This window comes from Mustela nivalis (assembly GCF_964662115.1).
Source record: "Mustela nivalis genome assembly, chromosome: 10".
NCBI lineage: Eukaryota > Metazoa > Chordata > Mammalia > Carnivora > Mustelidae > Mustela > Mustela nivalis.
The window spans coordinates 103,905,057-103,919,547 of record NC_139029.1 but is presented as its reverse complement, the minus strand read 5'-3'; the positions used below and the strand labels follow the sequence as shown (position 1 = coordinate 103,919,547).

General features: G+C 43.7%; 2 protein-coding genes across 8 annotated transcripts in view; one reads left to right on the top strand and one right to left on the bottom strand.

Moving 5' to 3' along the window:
• The first annotated feature begins 4,156 nt into the window (after positions 1–4,156).
• LOC309842733 (transmembrane protein C1orf162 homolog) lies at positions 4,157–11,365 on the top strand. 3 transcript variants are annotated; one of them, XM_082687428.1, is made up of 7 exons: positions 4,157–4,285; positions 6,243–6,318; positions 7,113–7,179; positions 7,655–7,749; positions 8,023–8,090; positions 8,496–8,600; positions 8,709–9,012. In XM_082687428.1, exons 2-7 carry the CDS (start codon positions 6,282–6,284, stop codon positions 8,769–8,771), a joined length of 435 nt encoding a protein of 144 aa, XP_082543554.1. In that variant the 5' UTR covers positions 4,157–4,285; positions 6,243–6,281; the 3' UTR covers positions 8,772–9,012. The 3 variants fall into 3 exon arrangements, 2 of the variants coding, with proteins under 2 accessions (XP_082543554.1, XP_082543555.1); XM_082687429.1 differs by lacking the exon at positions 7,655–7,749; XR_014299749.1 differs by lacking the exon at positions 7,113–7,179 and adding an exon at positions 11,351–11,365 and having other exon boundaries at positions 4,181–4,285; positions 8,496–9,178.
• TMIGD3 (transmembrane and immunoglobulin domain containing 3) overlaps positions 9,467–14,491 on the bottom strand; it is a 67,961-nt gene continuing 62,936 nt past the window's right edge. For 4 of the 5 annotated variants that reach the window (XM_082687405.1, XM_082687404.1, XM_082687406.1 and 1 more), the window contains one exon: positions 12,999–13,316. In XM_082687405.1, the coding sequence (XP_082543531.1) occupies positions 13,305–13,316 (12 nt within the window). In that variant the 3' untranslated portion in view covers positions 12,999–13,304. Of the gene's footprint in view, positions 13,317–14,491 lie in introns of all 5 variants that reach the window. The other variant, XM_082687403.1, reaches the window with a different exon arrangement.

Below are 14,491 nucleotides of genomic sequence, written 5' to 3'. Positions count from 1 at the left end.
CTGGAATACGCTTCCTTCCTCTGCCTGTCTAGAAAATGTGATTCATCTTTCAAGACACAACTCATACATCATCTCCTCTATGGTGCTTCTCGGGACACGCAGTCTCCCTCCTTATTGTGTAAGCTCAGCCCTTTCTCCATTGGGTCCCACTCTTCTGGTGCAGATATCAGCATTTCATCTACAATATTTCATTATGCTGTTTACTCCATAACTTGGCAATGCATGTGGGTCATAGAAGGTTCTCAGTAAATGTTGAATTAATTAATTAATTGTCACTCTAAGTCTTGAGCTACTACTGTTTCCCTCTCTGGCTCTTCTTCATCTTTTAGCCCTTTGGTAACATCTTTGATCTTTTGCCCTTCCTTGTTTTTGCTTCCACTCCTAGATATCTCTCAAATTCACTTACATCTCAGCACAAAAACAGGCACATAGATCAATGGAGAATAGAGAACCCAAAAATGGACCCTCAACTCTAAGGTCTACTAATCTTCAATAAAGCAGGAAAGAATGTCCAATGGAAAAAAGACAATGTCTTTGGTAAATGGTGGGAAAATTGGACAGCCACATGCAGAAGAATGAAACTGGACCACTTTCTTATACCATACATAAAAATAGACTCTAAAAGGATGAAAGACCTAATTGTGAGACAGGAATCCATCAAAATCCTAGAAGAGAGCACAGGCAGCAACCACTGTAACCTCAGCTGCAACAACTTCTTGCTAGACACATCTCCAAAGCAAGGGAAACCAAGGCAAGAAATGAACCACTGGGACTTCAAGATAAGAAGGTTCTGCACAGCAAAGGAAACAGTCAACAAAACCAAAAGACATAGTGAAATAAGTCAATCGGAGAAAGACAACTATCATATGATCTCCCTAATATGAGAAAGTGGAGATGCAACATGGGGGGTTAAGGGGGAAGGAGAAGAATAAGTGAAACAAGATGGGATTGGGAGGGAGACAAACCATAAGTGACTCTTAATCTCACAAAACAAACTGAGGGTTGCTGCAGCGAGGGGGGTTGGGAGGTTTATGGACATTGGGGAGGGTATGTGCTATGGTGAGTGCTGTCAAATGTGTAAACCTGGCGATTCACAGACCTGTACCCCTGGGGATAAAAATGTATTTTATGTTTATAAAAAATAAAAAATTTTAAAAAAAGACAACAGACAGAATGGGAGAAGATAATTGCAAATGACATATCAGATAAAAGGCTAGTACCCTTTATCTTTACAGATTATAAAGAACTATAAAGAACTTATCAAACTCAACACCCAAAGAACAAATAATCCAATCAAGAGATGGGCAGAAAACATGAACAGACATCCAAATGGCTAACAGACACATGAAAAAGTGCTCAACATCACTTGGTAGCCGGGAAATACAAATCAAAACCACATTGAGATACCACCTCACACCAGTCAGAATAGCTAAAATTAACAAGTCAGGAAATGACAGGTGTTGTTGTAGATACGGAGAAAGTATAAACCCTCTTATGCTTTTGGTAGGAATTCAATCTGGCACAGCCACTCTGGAAAATAGTATGGAGGTTTCTCAAAAAGTTGAAAGTAGAGCTACCCTATGATCCAGAAGATGCACTGCTAGGGATTTACCCCAAAGATACAAATCTAGTGATCTGAAGGGGCACCTGCATGCCATTGTTTATAGCAGCAATGTCCACAATAGCCAAACTATGGGAAGAGCCCAGATGTCCATTGCCAGATGAAGAGATAAAGAGATAAAGAGATAAAGAGATAAAGAGGCTACTACTCAGCCTTCACAAAAATGAAATCTTGCCATTTGCAATGATGTAGATGGAAATACAGGGTATTATGCTAAGCAAAGTAGGTCAATCAGAGAAAGAATTATACAGTCTCACCGATATGTGGAATTTAAGAAACAAAATAGGATCATAGGGGAAGGGAGGGAAAAATAAGACAAAATTAGGGGGACAAGCCATAAGAGACTCTTAATCATACAAAAAAACTGAGGGTCGCTGGAGGGGAGGATGATGGGGGATGGGGTGACTGGGTGATGGACAGTAAGGAGGACACGTGATATAATGAGCACTGAGTTATTATGTAAGACTGATGAATCACTGAACTCTATCTCTGAAACTAATAATACACTAAATGTTAAACAATTGAATTTAATACATTTTAAAAATGCTCCACTCTTGAAAACAATCTCTGGGAAAACATCTCCTGAGTGCCAGCAATCAATCCCCGCCCTGGGGTACCCTATGTGGTTCCTTTCTGCTCCCTCTGTCCAAAACCCATCCATGCTCTAGAGCCCCAGCTATGGGTCCACCAGCATGCAGCCTTGCCTGATTTCACTAGCTCTACAAGCTCTGCCAGCTCTTCCTTTTCCCTTGCCTGTTGAGTTGCTCTGCCCTCTGCCTGAAACTGTCTTTCTGGGGCTCTCTGCCTGCCCAGCTTTTTCCCATCCTCTGGTTCTCAGTGTCTGCTCCTTGGACAGACCATCCCTGCTCCTCCATCTATCTAAAGACCTCCCACCATTTAATCTGCTTCTGTCCCTCATGGCCCTTAACACAATCTGTAATGTCTGTTGTTTTCTTGTTTTTGATTTCTCTTCTCAATTAGACAATAGGCCCCATGAGAAAATTTTCTGCTTTGTTCTCTGAAATATCCATAGCACCTAATTCACACACAGTTTATTTAGCAAGTGTATGTATTAATATTTTAAATCTTTTTTTCAAATTTAGAATGTTTCTTATTTTCAAATACCACATAAAAAAAATAACATGCCTTTCTTGATTAAGAGATCCAGAGGGAGTAATTCCAAGTTAAAGGTGTTTTTACTCTATTTCAATAGTTTCTTTTAGTTGCTGAGAGGAAAATCTAACAAGGATTATCCAATCTGTTCCTCTGATAACTTTGGCCTCATAAGAATTCTTACTTTATTTTCCATTAACTCCACAAATTACAAATTCTTTTGTAAAAAGAATAATAATTTCAGGGATTATTTTCTTTTGTCAAACTTCTTGAATCCTTAAATATCAGATTTTCACTCTCAAGGTTTTCTTACAGAGCCAAACACAAAACACAGTGGAGTGACCAGAACTTCTATGGTGTTCTTAGAAATTACTGTGTGCCAAATTTCTTAAATATCTATGAATATGTATTAGTGAATCTTTCATAAATTCTCTTTTGGATAATATTTCTAAATCCATGTTTATTTTTCTAAATTCTGAATCCATCCTCCCTTTACTTTTTACTACTTCTTTTAAGATGCAGAGTGCTTTATTAACATTATTTTATGGATAAATATTTACAAAGAAATGACTCACCATCACCCTAAAGGGATTGCCCATAACTTTTTTTTTTTTTAAGATTTTATTTATTTATCTTGAGAGAGAGAGAGCACCAGAGCATGAGCTGGGAGGAGGGTCAGAGGGAGAGGGAGAGAGAATCTCCAGCAGACTCCTTGCTAAGCACAGAGCCCCACACGGGCTCAATCTCATGACCCTGAGAACATGACCTGAGTCAAAATCAAGAGTCAGATGCTTAACTGACTGAGCCACTCAGGCACCCTCAGTGATCTCCATAACTCCTAGCACGCTTCATGTCTGCCCAGCTAGTACCTTACGCTTGACTCTGCTTGACCCTGCTCTTTGTCCCTCCTTATCAACCTCATCTCTCTGGTTAGAACAAGTGATATTTGAAGGTGCTTGATGACAATGATAATGCCATATTGCTGGGAACTCCACCTTATCTTGCATGGTACTTAAGTGCTTAATTAGAAATACACTTGTCTTAACCCTCACGTTCTAGTGTTCATCTGTCAAAAGATATGAGAAGCTGTTCATGGGATTAAAAAATATATGGTGTTGGGGCACCTGGGTGGCTCAGTGGGTTGGGGCCTGTGCCTTCGGCTCAGGTCATGATCCCAGAGTCCTGGGATCGAGCCCCACATGGGGCTCTCTGCTCAGCGGGGAGCCTGCTTCCCCCTCTCTCTCTGCCTGCCTCTCTGCCTGCTTGTGATCTCTGTCTGTCAAATAAATAAATAAAATATTTAAAAATATATATATATATATATATGGTGTTATAAAAATAATTAAAACATATATATATATATATAATGTTGGGCTCAAAGGGGAAGTCTGACCTCAAGTTTAGACAAGATCTTTGCAACACACAGCTTGATGGGGTAGTAGCAGTAAATCATGATTTCGTCATCTCTGAAAAGTAGGAGTAGTCACGGAAGCAAGTGAAAAGTTCAGTCTTAGACAACGGGCATCTTATGACCGGACTTTTTCTTAGAAGGTAAATGCATTTACCCCATGCTTTTAATCTAGATGAAATAATTATTCATGCAAGGGAAATGTCGTCTAATTTCTAGTGGTTTCTATCTCTTTTTTTCCTCTTTAACTTTATTTGGTGGGGAAAGGGTTGTATTTGAGTGGCTGCACGTAGCTAGTGGATTTTGTGGCAACTGGTAAGAGTCTCCCAGTACTGGACAAAATGTGCAAAAGTATATATAGTGCTGTTTCTATTTTAATTTATGCTCTGTCAAATGTTTGGGGCGTTGTTTTCAAATGGAAATGTGTTTCCTGCTTTTCTTGGCCTGGATCTGTAAGTATTTATTTTCCTGCTGCTCTGTGTGATGGTTTTGTCTTTCAATATGAGGTGGCCCCCAAAATTTTAAAGGTGGCTGTGGTGGCATTTCTTGGGGATGGTTGTAAACTCAGAGCCACTTATTTGAAAATTAAGACTTTACAGAAACCTACAATCGTCTCATCTCCTACGTCCCCAGTGGTAAAGTTTAATATAAATTCGTAGCATAAGATCATGCTCTTTTTAGGGCAAACACATATTTCAATATTTTAAAAAATAGTCTCTATTTTATGGTGCTCTACAAAGAGCATTGTTGACTTTTAAATTAGAAAAGGAGCAAAAATGCTAGAAAAATTGTTACCACTGATGATTCTGCTGCAGATGATGGGCTTCCTATTGTGTCTCAGAATTCTCACCAGATTTCCCTGTTGGCACTTTACCTTATATTATATTATTTGGTCGAGTCTAACGCACTTATTATTATTGCTGTTGTAAGTGGTAAATGGCGATTAGTTATCCTTCTCCCGACCCTCCCCATGTCCAAGGACTTGGAAATTGATTCACTTTTGAAAGCTGAATAAATAAACACAAAAAATAGATGGCATTTATTATCTAAATAAATTACCTTAAAATACAGCAGGTATAGACAGAGCCAAAAATTCTTATCATGGGTGTGCCTAAATATGAAGTCAAACTGTGGTTTCCTAAAATGCCTTTGTCCTGTTATTTAAATAAAAGTGGAGACCATTTTTATCAGCAAAGAAGCTGGTTAAGCGAGCTATAGTATATAGCTATAACTGAAACACTTATGGTTGCTAAAAATGCTTATAGAAAGTTTTGAATGTCATAGGAGGGATGTTTATGATAAAGAAAAAACTTAAAAACAACAACAGAAAAGGACATATGAAGTCTCAACTAGCTTTTAGAAAATGCATGGAAGATGAACTAAAAAGAAATACTCCAAAATTATTAATATAATAATCAATAGTAGGATTTCAGGTGATTTTACTCTGCTTCTCTTAGGTACTTTACACTTTTTAGTACAAATAAATAAAAGGGAAAATACAGAAAACTTAATGTAAAAAGTAGAACCATAGCCCAGATAAGGACACTGACACTCTTGAAAAGATAATACTTGAACAGAATAAAAATTCTGAAACAGCCTAGAGAAAGGGCCTTCACAAGAAAGAGGGTCAAAGCTTACCCAGCTGCCAGGGAGGAGTGAAGCAAATACATTAGACCTCTATGACATTCAGTATTAAAATCATCCATTCATCTTCTCCCATACTCAGTTCAATTCAATGTTTGCCAAGCAAAACTGTGGTTTTAAATGGCTCTCCCATGTGTTCTGATAGAATGCACTGGTGACACCAACACGTTCCTTATGTCATTTCAGTTTATACATCAGTCTCCTGGGAGTTAGTTGGTATGAGTCAGTTCTGGACCCATCAGTCATTCTGGTTGAATTTTAGCCCTGCTAAAATCAGATTTCTAGACCTGCAAAGCTGAGGACTGTTGGCTGAGCTATAATAACCACACCATGTAAAGTCCATGACCACTGTCCTCACTAGAACACCCACCATGATTAGCCTCTCTCTCATGGATACTGCTCTGGTAACAAAATCACAGCCTCAGAGTTCAGCCCTCTGCTACCTTTCCTTTCTAGCTTTCAAAGAGGAACATTTTTTATTCTCGGGAAGACAGCATGGGAGGATGGAGTTCCAAACCTGAACCCAAAAATGGTAAGTCCAGGGCAGAAACCATTACCTGCCTCACTACTGAGTTAACATGGACTGGATTAACCAGTAATGATACTGGAGAGCTGAATGGGACAACATTTCTGAGGTTGGAAGAATCAAACTTTACCCAATGCCAAGAAGAGTGTCAAGGGGAACCAGGGAGAACAGTCTACCCTCCCAAGTTGAGTAAAGGGTGTCTGTGTGCTCAGTATAAGACCAGCTGGGTAGCTTAGGGCAAGGTAGTTCACTTCCCTCTACTGGCCCCCTATTTATGACACTGGCCTTGCGAGAACTCACTGTGGCTGCCTTTGACTAGACACTGTTAAAAGCCACCCGCAAACTAAGGAACCACTAAAAAAAGGCAGTAGTTTCCAAGGTCAAGTTCCCCAAAACTTTGGGAAATGCTAGTTTTGGGTTTTGCTTTTGGTTCTCTACTCCCTGGCCTTGACATTGTCTGCTTATGTCCGAGGAAGCACATTTCCCTGGGGTCCAGTAAATCTTGGAGGGAGGGACAGGAGATGTGTTTATTTGTCAAAGGGGCACACGGGGCTGCAGAAACGTGAGGCTCCTCTTTCATGGGTGTAGCTGTTTGTTTTTTAAGTTTTTAAGTGAAAGCTCTACTTTTGTTAAAGGATCCAGGACATGAAACACCGTTCTCTCCTTTTACAGAGTGGGACTCTCCATTGTTTATGTCCCCTGGGGGCTTGGATAGGGTGGGGCACCTGGGGACTTAATTTAAGCTGGAAAGATTCACGAGCTGTGGCAGATGCACTAAGTCCCTTCGCATTCTCTCACAGACAAACCAAGTGTCAGCACCACAGCTCCGACAATTGCCTCCACACCCTGCTCCCAGGAGCCCACCAAGTAAGCGAGCCATTCTCCCGCCCATCTCATCTTGCACTACATGGCATTGGATTTTGTGCCGACGGCCCTGCCTGATGGGACTTGGGAGGGCGGGCTGGGGAAAAGGGACCAGAAACAGTTGAAAAAAAAAAAATCGGTTTTTTATATTTAGAGTGTGGTTCTTAACCCGGAGTGCCCCAGGGAGAGAGATCCCTCAGGAGATCCATGAATCCCCTCAGCTCGTTGACAAACTGTGTGTACGGGCGGGCTTGTGAAGATTTTTGAGGGGGACAAGAGCTCATGATTTGCACTGAGGTTTCAGAGAGTTCTGGAACCCCAAAGCAGAAAGTTGAAAAGCAGTGGGTAAAAGTCACCTAGCCAGCATGAAAGCTATTTTAGGGATCGACCCGCAGGCAGGAACGGTGACCCTCTGGCCTTTAGCAGAGGCCTTCAGAAAGCCCAGCTGGTCATTTGCTCCCTTTCTTTGCCAAAACAGCGTACAGCATTTGGTCTTGGCCTTTTTTGTGGGGGTCCTGCTAACACTGCTGCTGCTGGTCCTTGTCTTCCTCGTCGTGAAGAGCTACAGGAAATGTAAGCGGTCTCCGAGAGATGGGACGGCTCTTCTGGCTCTGACATTGAGAATTAGTCTCGGTGTTAGCTCTGAGGGGGAGTAAAACCTTGGTAGCGCACCCTCTCCACAGACTGGGGAACTGATCCCCTTGGCTTCTGTCCCTGCCCTCCCTACCCCTCCACTTTTGCCACCTCCAACACCCACCTCGCCCCCCAGCCTGCAGAGAGGGGCTTCCCATTCCTCCACGCCCCACTGGTGAGACTTGTTCCTCTCTTTCCTGGCCCCTGTGGCAGGCCACTCCAGTCCCTGGGCCCGGAATCCTCCCTTGGACAGTCACTCCAGCCGTGATCCTCCGGCCAAGGTAAGATGATCACACTGTTTAGGGGACCCTGGGCACGTGCATCTTCTGATCTCTTTGATCCTTTATGACCACAGCCTCCAAGTGGCTTCTACAGAGACCATGGCTTTTATTTTTTTTTTATTATTATTTTTTAAAAAACTGTTTCCTTTTTTTAAAAAATATTTTATTTATTTGACAGAGATCACAAGTAGGCAGAGAGGCAGGTAGAGAGAGAGGGGGAAGCAAGCTCCCTGCAGAGCAGAGAGCCCATGTGGGGGCTCGATCCCAGGACCCTGGGATCATGAACTGAGCTGAAGGCAGAGGCTTTAACCCACTGAGCCACCCAGGCCCCCGAGACCCTGGCTTTTAAAGAGACACTGCCCTCCAAACTGAACTCAGTCGTTCCTCCTCCTTCTTCCTCTGCAGCTTTCATCCCCAGAGGAAGCACTTACCTATGCTAGCGTAGCTTTCAAAATCTTGGAAGAGAAGAGTGAACACCTGATGGAGAAACATTCTGCACCCTCGGACAAGGTTGTCTATGCTCCAGTCAAAGGGACAGACTCCCCCTACCTTTCCAGTGAGGCTTGATGCCTGTTCCGCTTCCTCTCGGCTCTGTCTTTATTCATCACTTTCCCTTAGGACAAATTCTGGACCAAAGCATGGTCTGGTTGGAGCTGTTTGGGTGGGATCTGGAAATGTTAGCTGGCAGTTTTGAAGACTGAGGGGGAGTGTTGGCCTGAGAAGACACTGCCAGCCCTCCTGCTTGGATGGACAGCCTCTTAGCCCTTTGAGGGCTGAGACGGCCTCCCTGGTCCTCTTCCAGAGTGTGTGGTACAGAGCTCAGCGCACAAAGGGTGCTCACTTGGTGCCACTGAACAGCTTGGGAGAAGCCAGCCAAATGGGCAAGTGAGCAGGATTTCCAAATAAAACCAACCAGTCTGCAGTGCTGGCTCCTCCGGTATCATTTATTTGTCTGGTCCTGTCACATCCAGAGATCCAGAACTCCTCCATAGCCAGAAGCCAAACAGAGAGGATGGTACCCCAGAACAAGCTCAGGACTGATCAGGGCTCCGGCCTCAACCTCGGCCCCAGCTAGCTGCATTCTTTTGGTAAGTGTAGTTGCTTCCTCGTGAAAACAGAACTAATAACGTTTACCTATTAGTTTGAGAATAAGGAAGATGTACCATCTTCTATGGTACTTTGTACATCCCAAGAGTTTTACACAAATATAAGTTCCACATGTACAAAGCAATGTTCAAATGTGGATGTCCACTTCTTTGATATAGCATAAAAGATATGCAAAGTGATGTTATATGGGAACAAAAAATTTAAATGTGAACCCCCCCAAATCCTAATGGATGATTCCACAGACAGCCCCAGTAAAAATACCAATAGGATTTTCTTTTTTTTTTTTTTTTTAAAGATTTTATTTATTTGAGAGAGAGAGAAAGCACGAACAGGGGGTAGGGACACTGGGAGAAGCAAGCTACCCTGCTGAGCAGAGAGCCCGATGTGGGGCTCGGTCCCAAGACCTCAAGATCATGACCTGAGCCGATGGCAGAGGCTTAACCCACTGAGCCACCCAGGCATCCCCCTCCCCCACCCCAGTAAGATTATTTTTCATTCAGTGAGGTTACTCTAAAGTCCCTATGTAAACAATAAACCAGAAAGCAAATCCAGGAAAATTTATCAAAAGAAGCAAATAAAAGTATATAGGAAGGCTACCCCTAACCAATAACTAAAAGTGTTTTTTTTAAAATCAAGCATGAGTCATTAAAATGTGTTCATGGTTCGCAAATAAACAAATGGGATAGAGTAAGAAGACTAGAAATAGATATACATGAAGAAATTGAGTAAGATTTACTAAAGATTATTAAGATTATTAAGATTTACTAAAGATTTATTAAAGATTGAGTAAGATGGCATATCCGATCATTTGGGGGAAATTGGTTTATCTGTAAAAAGTGTTTTGACAGGTGGGCAGCCATGTGGAAGAAAATAAGATCAGATCCACATCTCCCTCCTTAAATCAAATTCTAGACGCATCAAAAATTTAACTGTAAAAAAAAAAGTGTAAAAGTACTAGGAGAGTATATAGAACTTTAAGAATGAGTGGTCCCTGCCTTGAATATGTGACCCCAAGCCAATAAACCAGAAAAAGTTGATTAACTGGACTTACAAAATACTGTTCAAAATGCCAAGCCTGGAAAATATTTGCAAAGCATCTCATAGCCACAGGGCTGATTTTCTTAATATACTCAGAGCTTCTGTCAGTCAGTCAGGAAAAAAAAAAAAAAAAAATCAGCAACTCAGTAGGAAAATCAAATTGAAGCAAAAAAGCACAAAGGATGAGTCCGGGTTAGTCACAGAAAGGGAAATGTAAGTAGCTTTTCAATAGATGAAGAGATACTCAAGTTTACTCATAATAAAAGAAATAGTAATTAAAACTACAGTTAGGTGTTCTCCATCCATGAGATGAGAAACATTCACAAAGTCTGCTAACAAACCCCTGGGGCAGGACTGTGGGGAACAAAGACACACATTCAAATGATATGGTTGGCAATTTGGCAAAAGCTAACCAGGTTTTAAATCCTATAGCTGCAAATACATCCTGTGGAAGGTTTAAATTGTGCATAGTTTAAATTGTCGTGTTCACCAAACTGCCTAAAACTCGGTGAGGCTCCTCATACTCTAAGTACACTCCTAGTGCCCAACATGTGTGTTCATGGAAGCCTCACAAAAACACTAGGGAGGCTACAATGGTCATTATTTGCATTTTAGAAGAGAAAGGGAGACCCAGAGGGGCCGAGTAATGTGCTGAGTTCTCACTGCTAGCAAGCAGTGGCTCTGGGGCTCACACCCAGGTGGGCTGGCTCCAGAGTGTGCCCGTTTTCCCACTATGCTCAACTCTGCAACAGTGGAAGATCAAGGAAACCCCCAGTGTCTGTTGAGAGGGGACTAGCCAATGGAGTACGATGTAGCCATTCAAAAGAGGGAAGACGCTCTGTGTTCTAGGACAACAAAGATCCCCGCGTTATATCAAACATAAGCGGTTAAACAGAATTCTGCCTGCTCTGTTCGTGTCCAGGAGAGAATGTGTGTGTGCACGCACGTGCGTATGTGTGCACCTATATTTGTCCATATCTAAGTCTCTGAAAGAAAATACCTTTAACTGGTCTCCGTGACTGCCCCTGGCCAAGGGAGCTTGATAACCGAGGGACTGAGGGGCAGGGAGGGGGAGGAGGTATTGTCCCTTGAAAGCCCTTTTGTAACTTTTGAAGTTCTCCACTTCCTTTGTTGAGGATCTTCAGGGGACCAGGTACCTGGTGCGCCCATCCCCACCTGGATTCTGAACCAACTGAGAAGTACCGTCTTCATCACACATCTGGCACTGGAGAACATGGCATGTACGTGGCTGCAGAGAAGGGGACAATCCCCTTCCCTCCCCTCCCCGTCTCTGAACAGTGGCTCAGCTGAGCCCGGGAGTCACAAAAGAGGTCATGTGTACTTTGAAAGCTGCACGCAGAAGGTTAAAAAGGGAAGAGGAAGGGCAGAGCAGGTTCACCCAGATTCTGACCCATGGACTCCCATCAGACGGGTCACTCCTCCAATGGGACATTCCTGAGGAGTGTTACCTTACTGGGGCTCAGTCTATAGCCAAGGAAGCGGCAGTGAGAGAAAAGCAGCCTCCCCAAATCTGAGATAGCACATCAGGCAGTATGTTTAAAGACTGAGGTTGGGAAATTCAAGTTCAAAGAGATTAATAATGTAGCCAGTCTCTCCCATTGAGGAGGTGGCAGAGCCATACTTGTATCCAGTCCTCTGACTTGCAGTCCCCTGCATCTTGCCTCCAGGCCATGCTGCCCCACCCAGAGCAGGCAGAGTGGCAGAGAAACTAGCAAGGGCAAGTCCGGTGACCCGATCCAGAAAAGCTCCTGACAGCTGGTTTTTGAGAAGATGGCGGAAGGGTGGGTCCAGTGTGGGAGGGAATGGACCAAGGAGAAAGACAATTTGGGGATATGGTCTTGTGAAGAGGCCACAGCACAGCAGAGTGACCGCCCGAGGAGGGCAGCAGAGGCTCTTCTGTCGGTGGTTGGGGAAGTGCCTCTCTAGCTTTCACCTGACAGCAAACAACACTACCGACCTTGAAGCTATAAGTCCGGTCAGCTTTCCAGTTGAGCGCCAGGGCTTGTCCCACAGTTCCCAGAGAAGGACGCATTGTCCTAGGACCATCTACTTGGACATGACGTATCATGTTAATTACCCTCCCTCTGTTTTCTAGAAGCTTCCTATTTTTAACAGCAGAACCCTACTCTTACAAAGTTTTAGGTTTTGTCTCCCTCCCATGAAAACTGGTGTGCCCCTAGTCCTGCTGGAGGGTGAAATGAGTAGTTAAATTATTGACCATAGATTTAAAAGGTCTTTGCCAGGGAAGGGAAGAAGAAAAGTCTCTGGAACCTCATTCGTGGAATTAGAACAAACCTGTAGGATTGTGAGGGGCAGCAGAGGCAGTGATGGGGAGCTCCTGAAACTCCCTGAAATAGCAGGGAAGACTTCACATGGGGAGAGAAGGTGCAGACATGCAGGTGGCTCTGGCATTTTGGACAGTACAGCCTCCCTTGTACCCACAGCTCCCGATGCCTCCCTCTGTCTTGATTTGTGCTTCCTGATGTGACTGAATATTTCACTCACCACACCTTGGTTTCTCACTGATCCAGAGCGGCCTCCATTCAGTCTGCAGACAATGTCCCAGAGGGGACAATCTTTCCCCCAAGAAAACCTGACACCTGCTGGTTTGGCCGATACCCCTTCTTCTGATAGCAGGTAATACCAATGCAGAAATAAATATCGCAATATTGTGCTTGAAATTTTCCTGGAAACATACTTCCAGGGATATCCCAGGAGAGGTTAGTCATACCTGAGAGTCCATTCAACACCAGTCAGGAGTTTATTGGCGAACCAAGAAAACACAAGTGATCTCCTGGCCCTCTGAGCCAGGTTTTGCCCCTTTTCTTCACCTGCGCCTGCTGTTCTCAGCTAGCAGCAAGCGATCACTGCCAAGTCAGAGGGTCCTGCAGTACACCTGAGAGATCACAATCGGTTCCCACAAGGTGGGGGTCGGTTGTCATGACAACTTTATTGTAGCATCACTTAAGTCATAAACTAAATAAATCTTCAGTCACATCTGTTCAGCATGAGCCATTTTCTATGGAGTCAGGACACAGGAGGAGGGCTTCAGTGACTTGTCTATTTTGTGGGGAAGAGAAAAAGGAAATCGAGTTGAGATCTGTTGCCTTCCTCTGCTGCATGTTTCTGCCATAGAAGTTGCAAACTCTCTCGTGGTGGCTTTATGGGGACTGAACACCGTAGTTTGTTCTCAGAGCAGAAATCAGCTGTCATTACTTGAAAGCCCTTCGGTCAGTCACCTCTCACCAAGCTTTGGTGATTTAATGCCACTGGACCCCTGCAGAGCCGAGGGACATCAAAGCCAGACGGGTCTTTGATTCCAGCTGCCATGTTCCAATTGCCTGAATGTGAGGAAGCAGGCCACGGCTAATACAGGTCACACAACTCTTTGCTCAAACGGAGTAGGGTTGGATTCCCTTGCCTCAATTTCCACCACTCTGTGTGCCTTTCCTGTCGAGTATTTATGCTGACAGTTTTCATCTGCGTGATGGTTTGTCTCCTTCCCACTTTGCATTATAAGTTCTATGAGGCCAGATGCCATTTCTTTTTCTTGCCTTTGTATCCCCAACACCTAGCATGGTCCCCATGCATTGAAAGAAGAGTGAATGTATGACTAAAAACTCCTGGGGAATATGAGAATGGGGTCCTCAATCTATAGCAGAAAATGGGCCCAGAGAAGTGAAAAGTTACCCAAGATCATGCCTTGAAGAAGTGACACTGGTTTTTGCAAAAACCTACAGTATAATTGTATCTTGAAGGGAGGGGTCTTGCGCACAACTACCTTCCCCATCTCCACCAGTTCCCAAAGCCCTTAGAGGACAAAAGGGAGCCAGGCCTTTGATTTCTTAGGGCTCCTGCTCCGCCATGGGGCCAAAGTATCACAGGGAGAGTATGAGACCTCTCAGACTTAGCTTTGAATTCCAGATTCCTCCAGTTCCACCCCGTGTTTCCGTAGCAGGTGCTTCCAGGTGTGTGTGTGTGTGTGCGCGCGCACGTGTGTGTGTGTGTGGGTGCATGTTTACTCTCATTCTCTGAAGCATTGTTTCCTGCACTTCCAGACCCAGAGGAGGGGGGAACCTGCTCGTAACTATGTATACAGTCCCTCTGTGGCCCGACGTACTTCTGTGACTTCTGAGCATAAAAAAAGAAGAAAAAAAGTCCTACTAGCCAAACAGTGACACTTGTATGTGGTGTTCTCCCTATCCTGTGTCTCCTTGAGAGGTTAGAAGAACCAC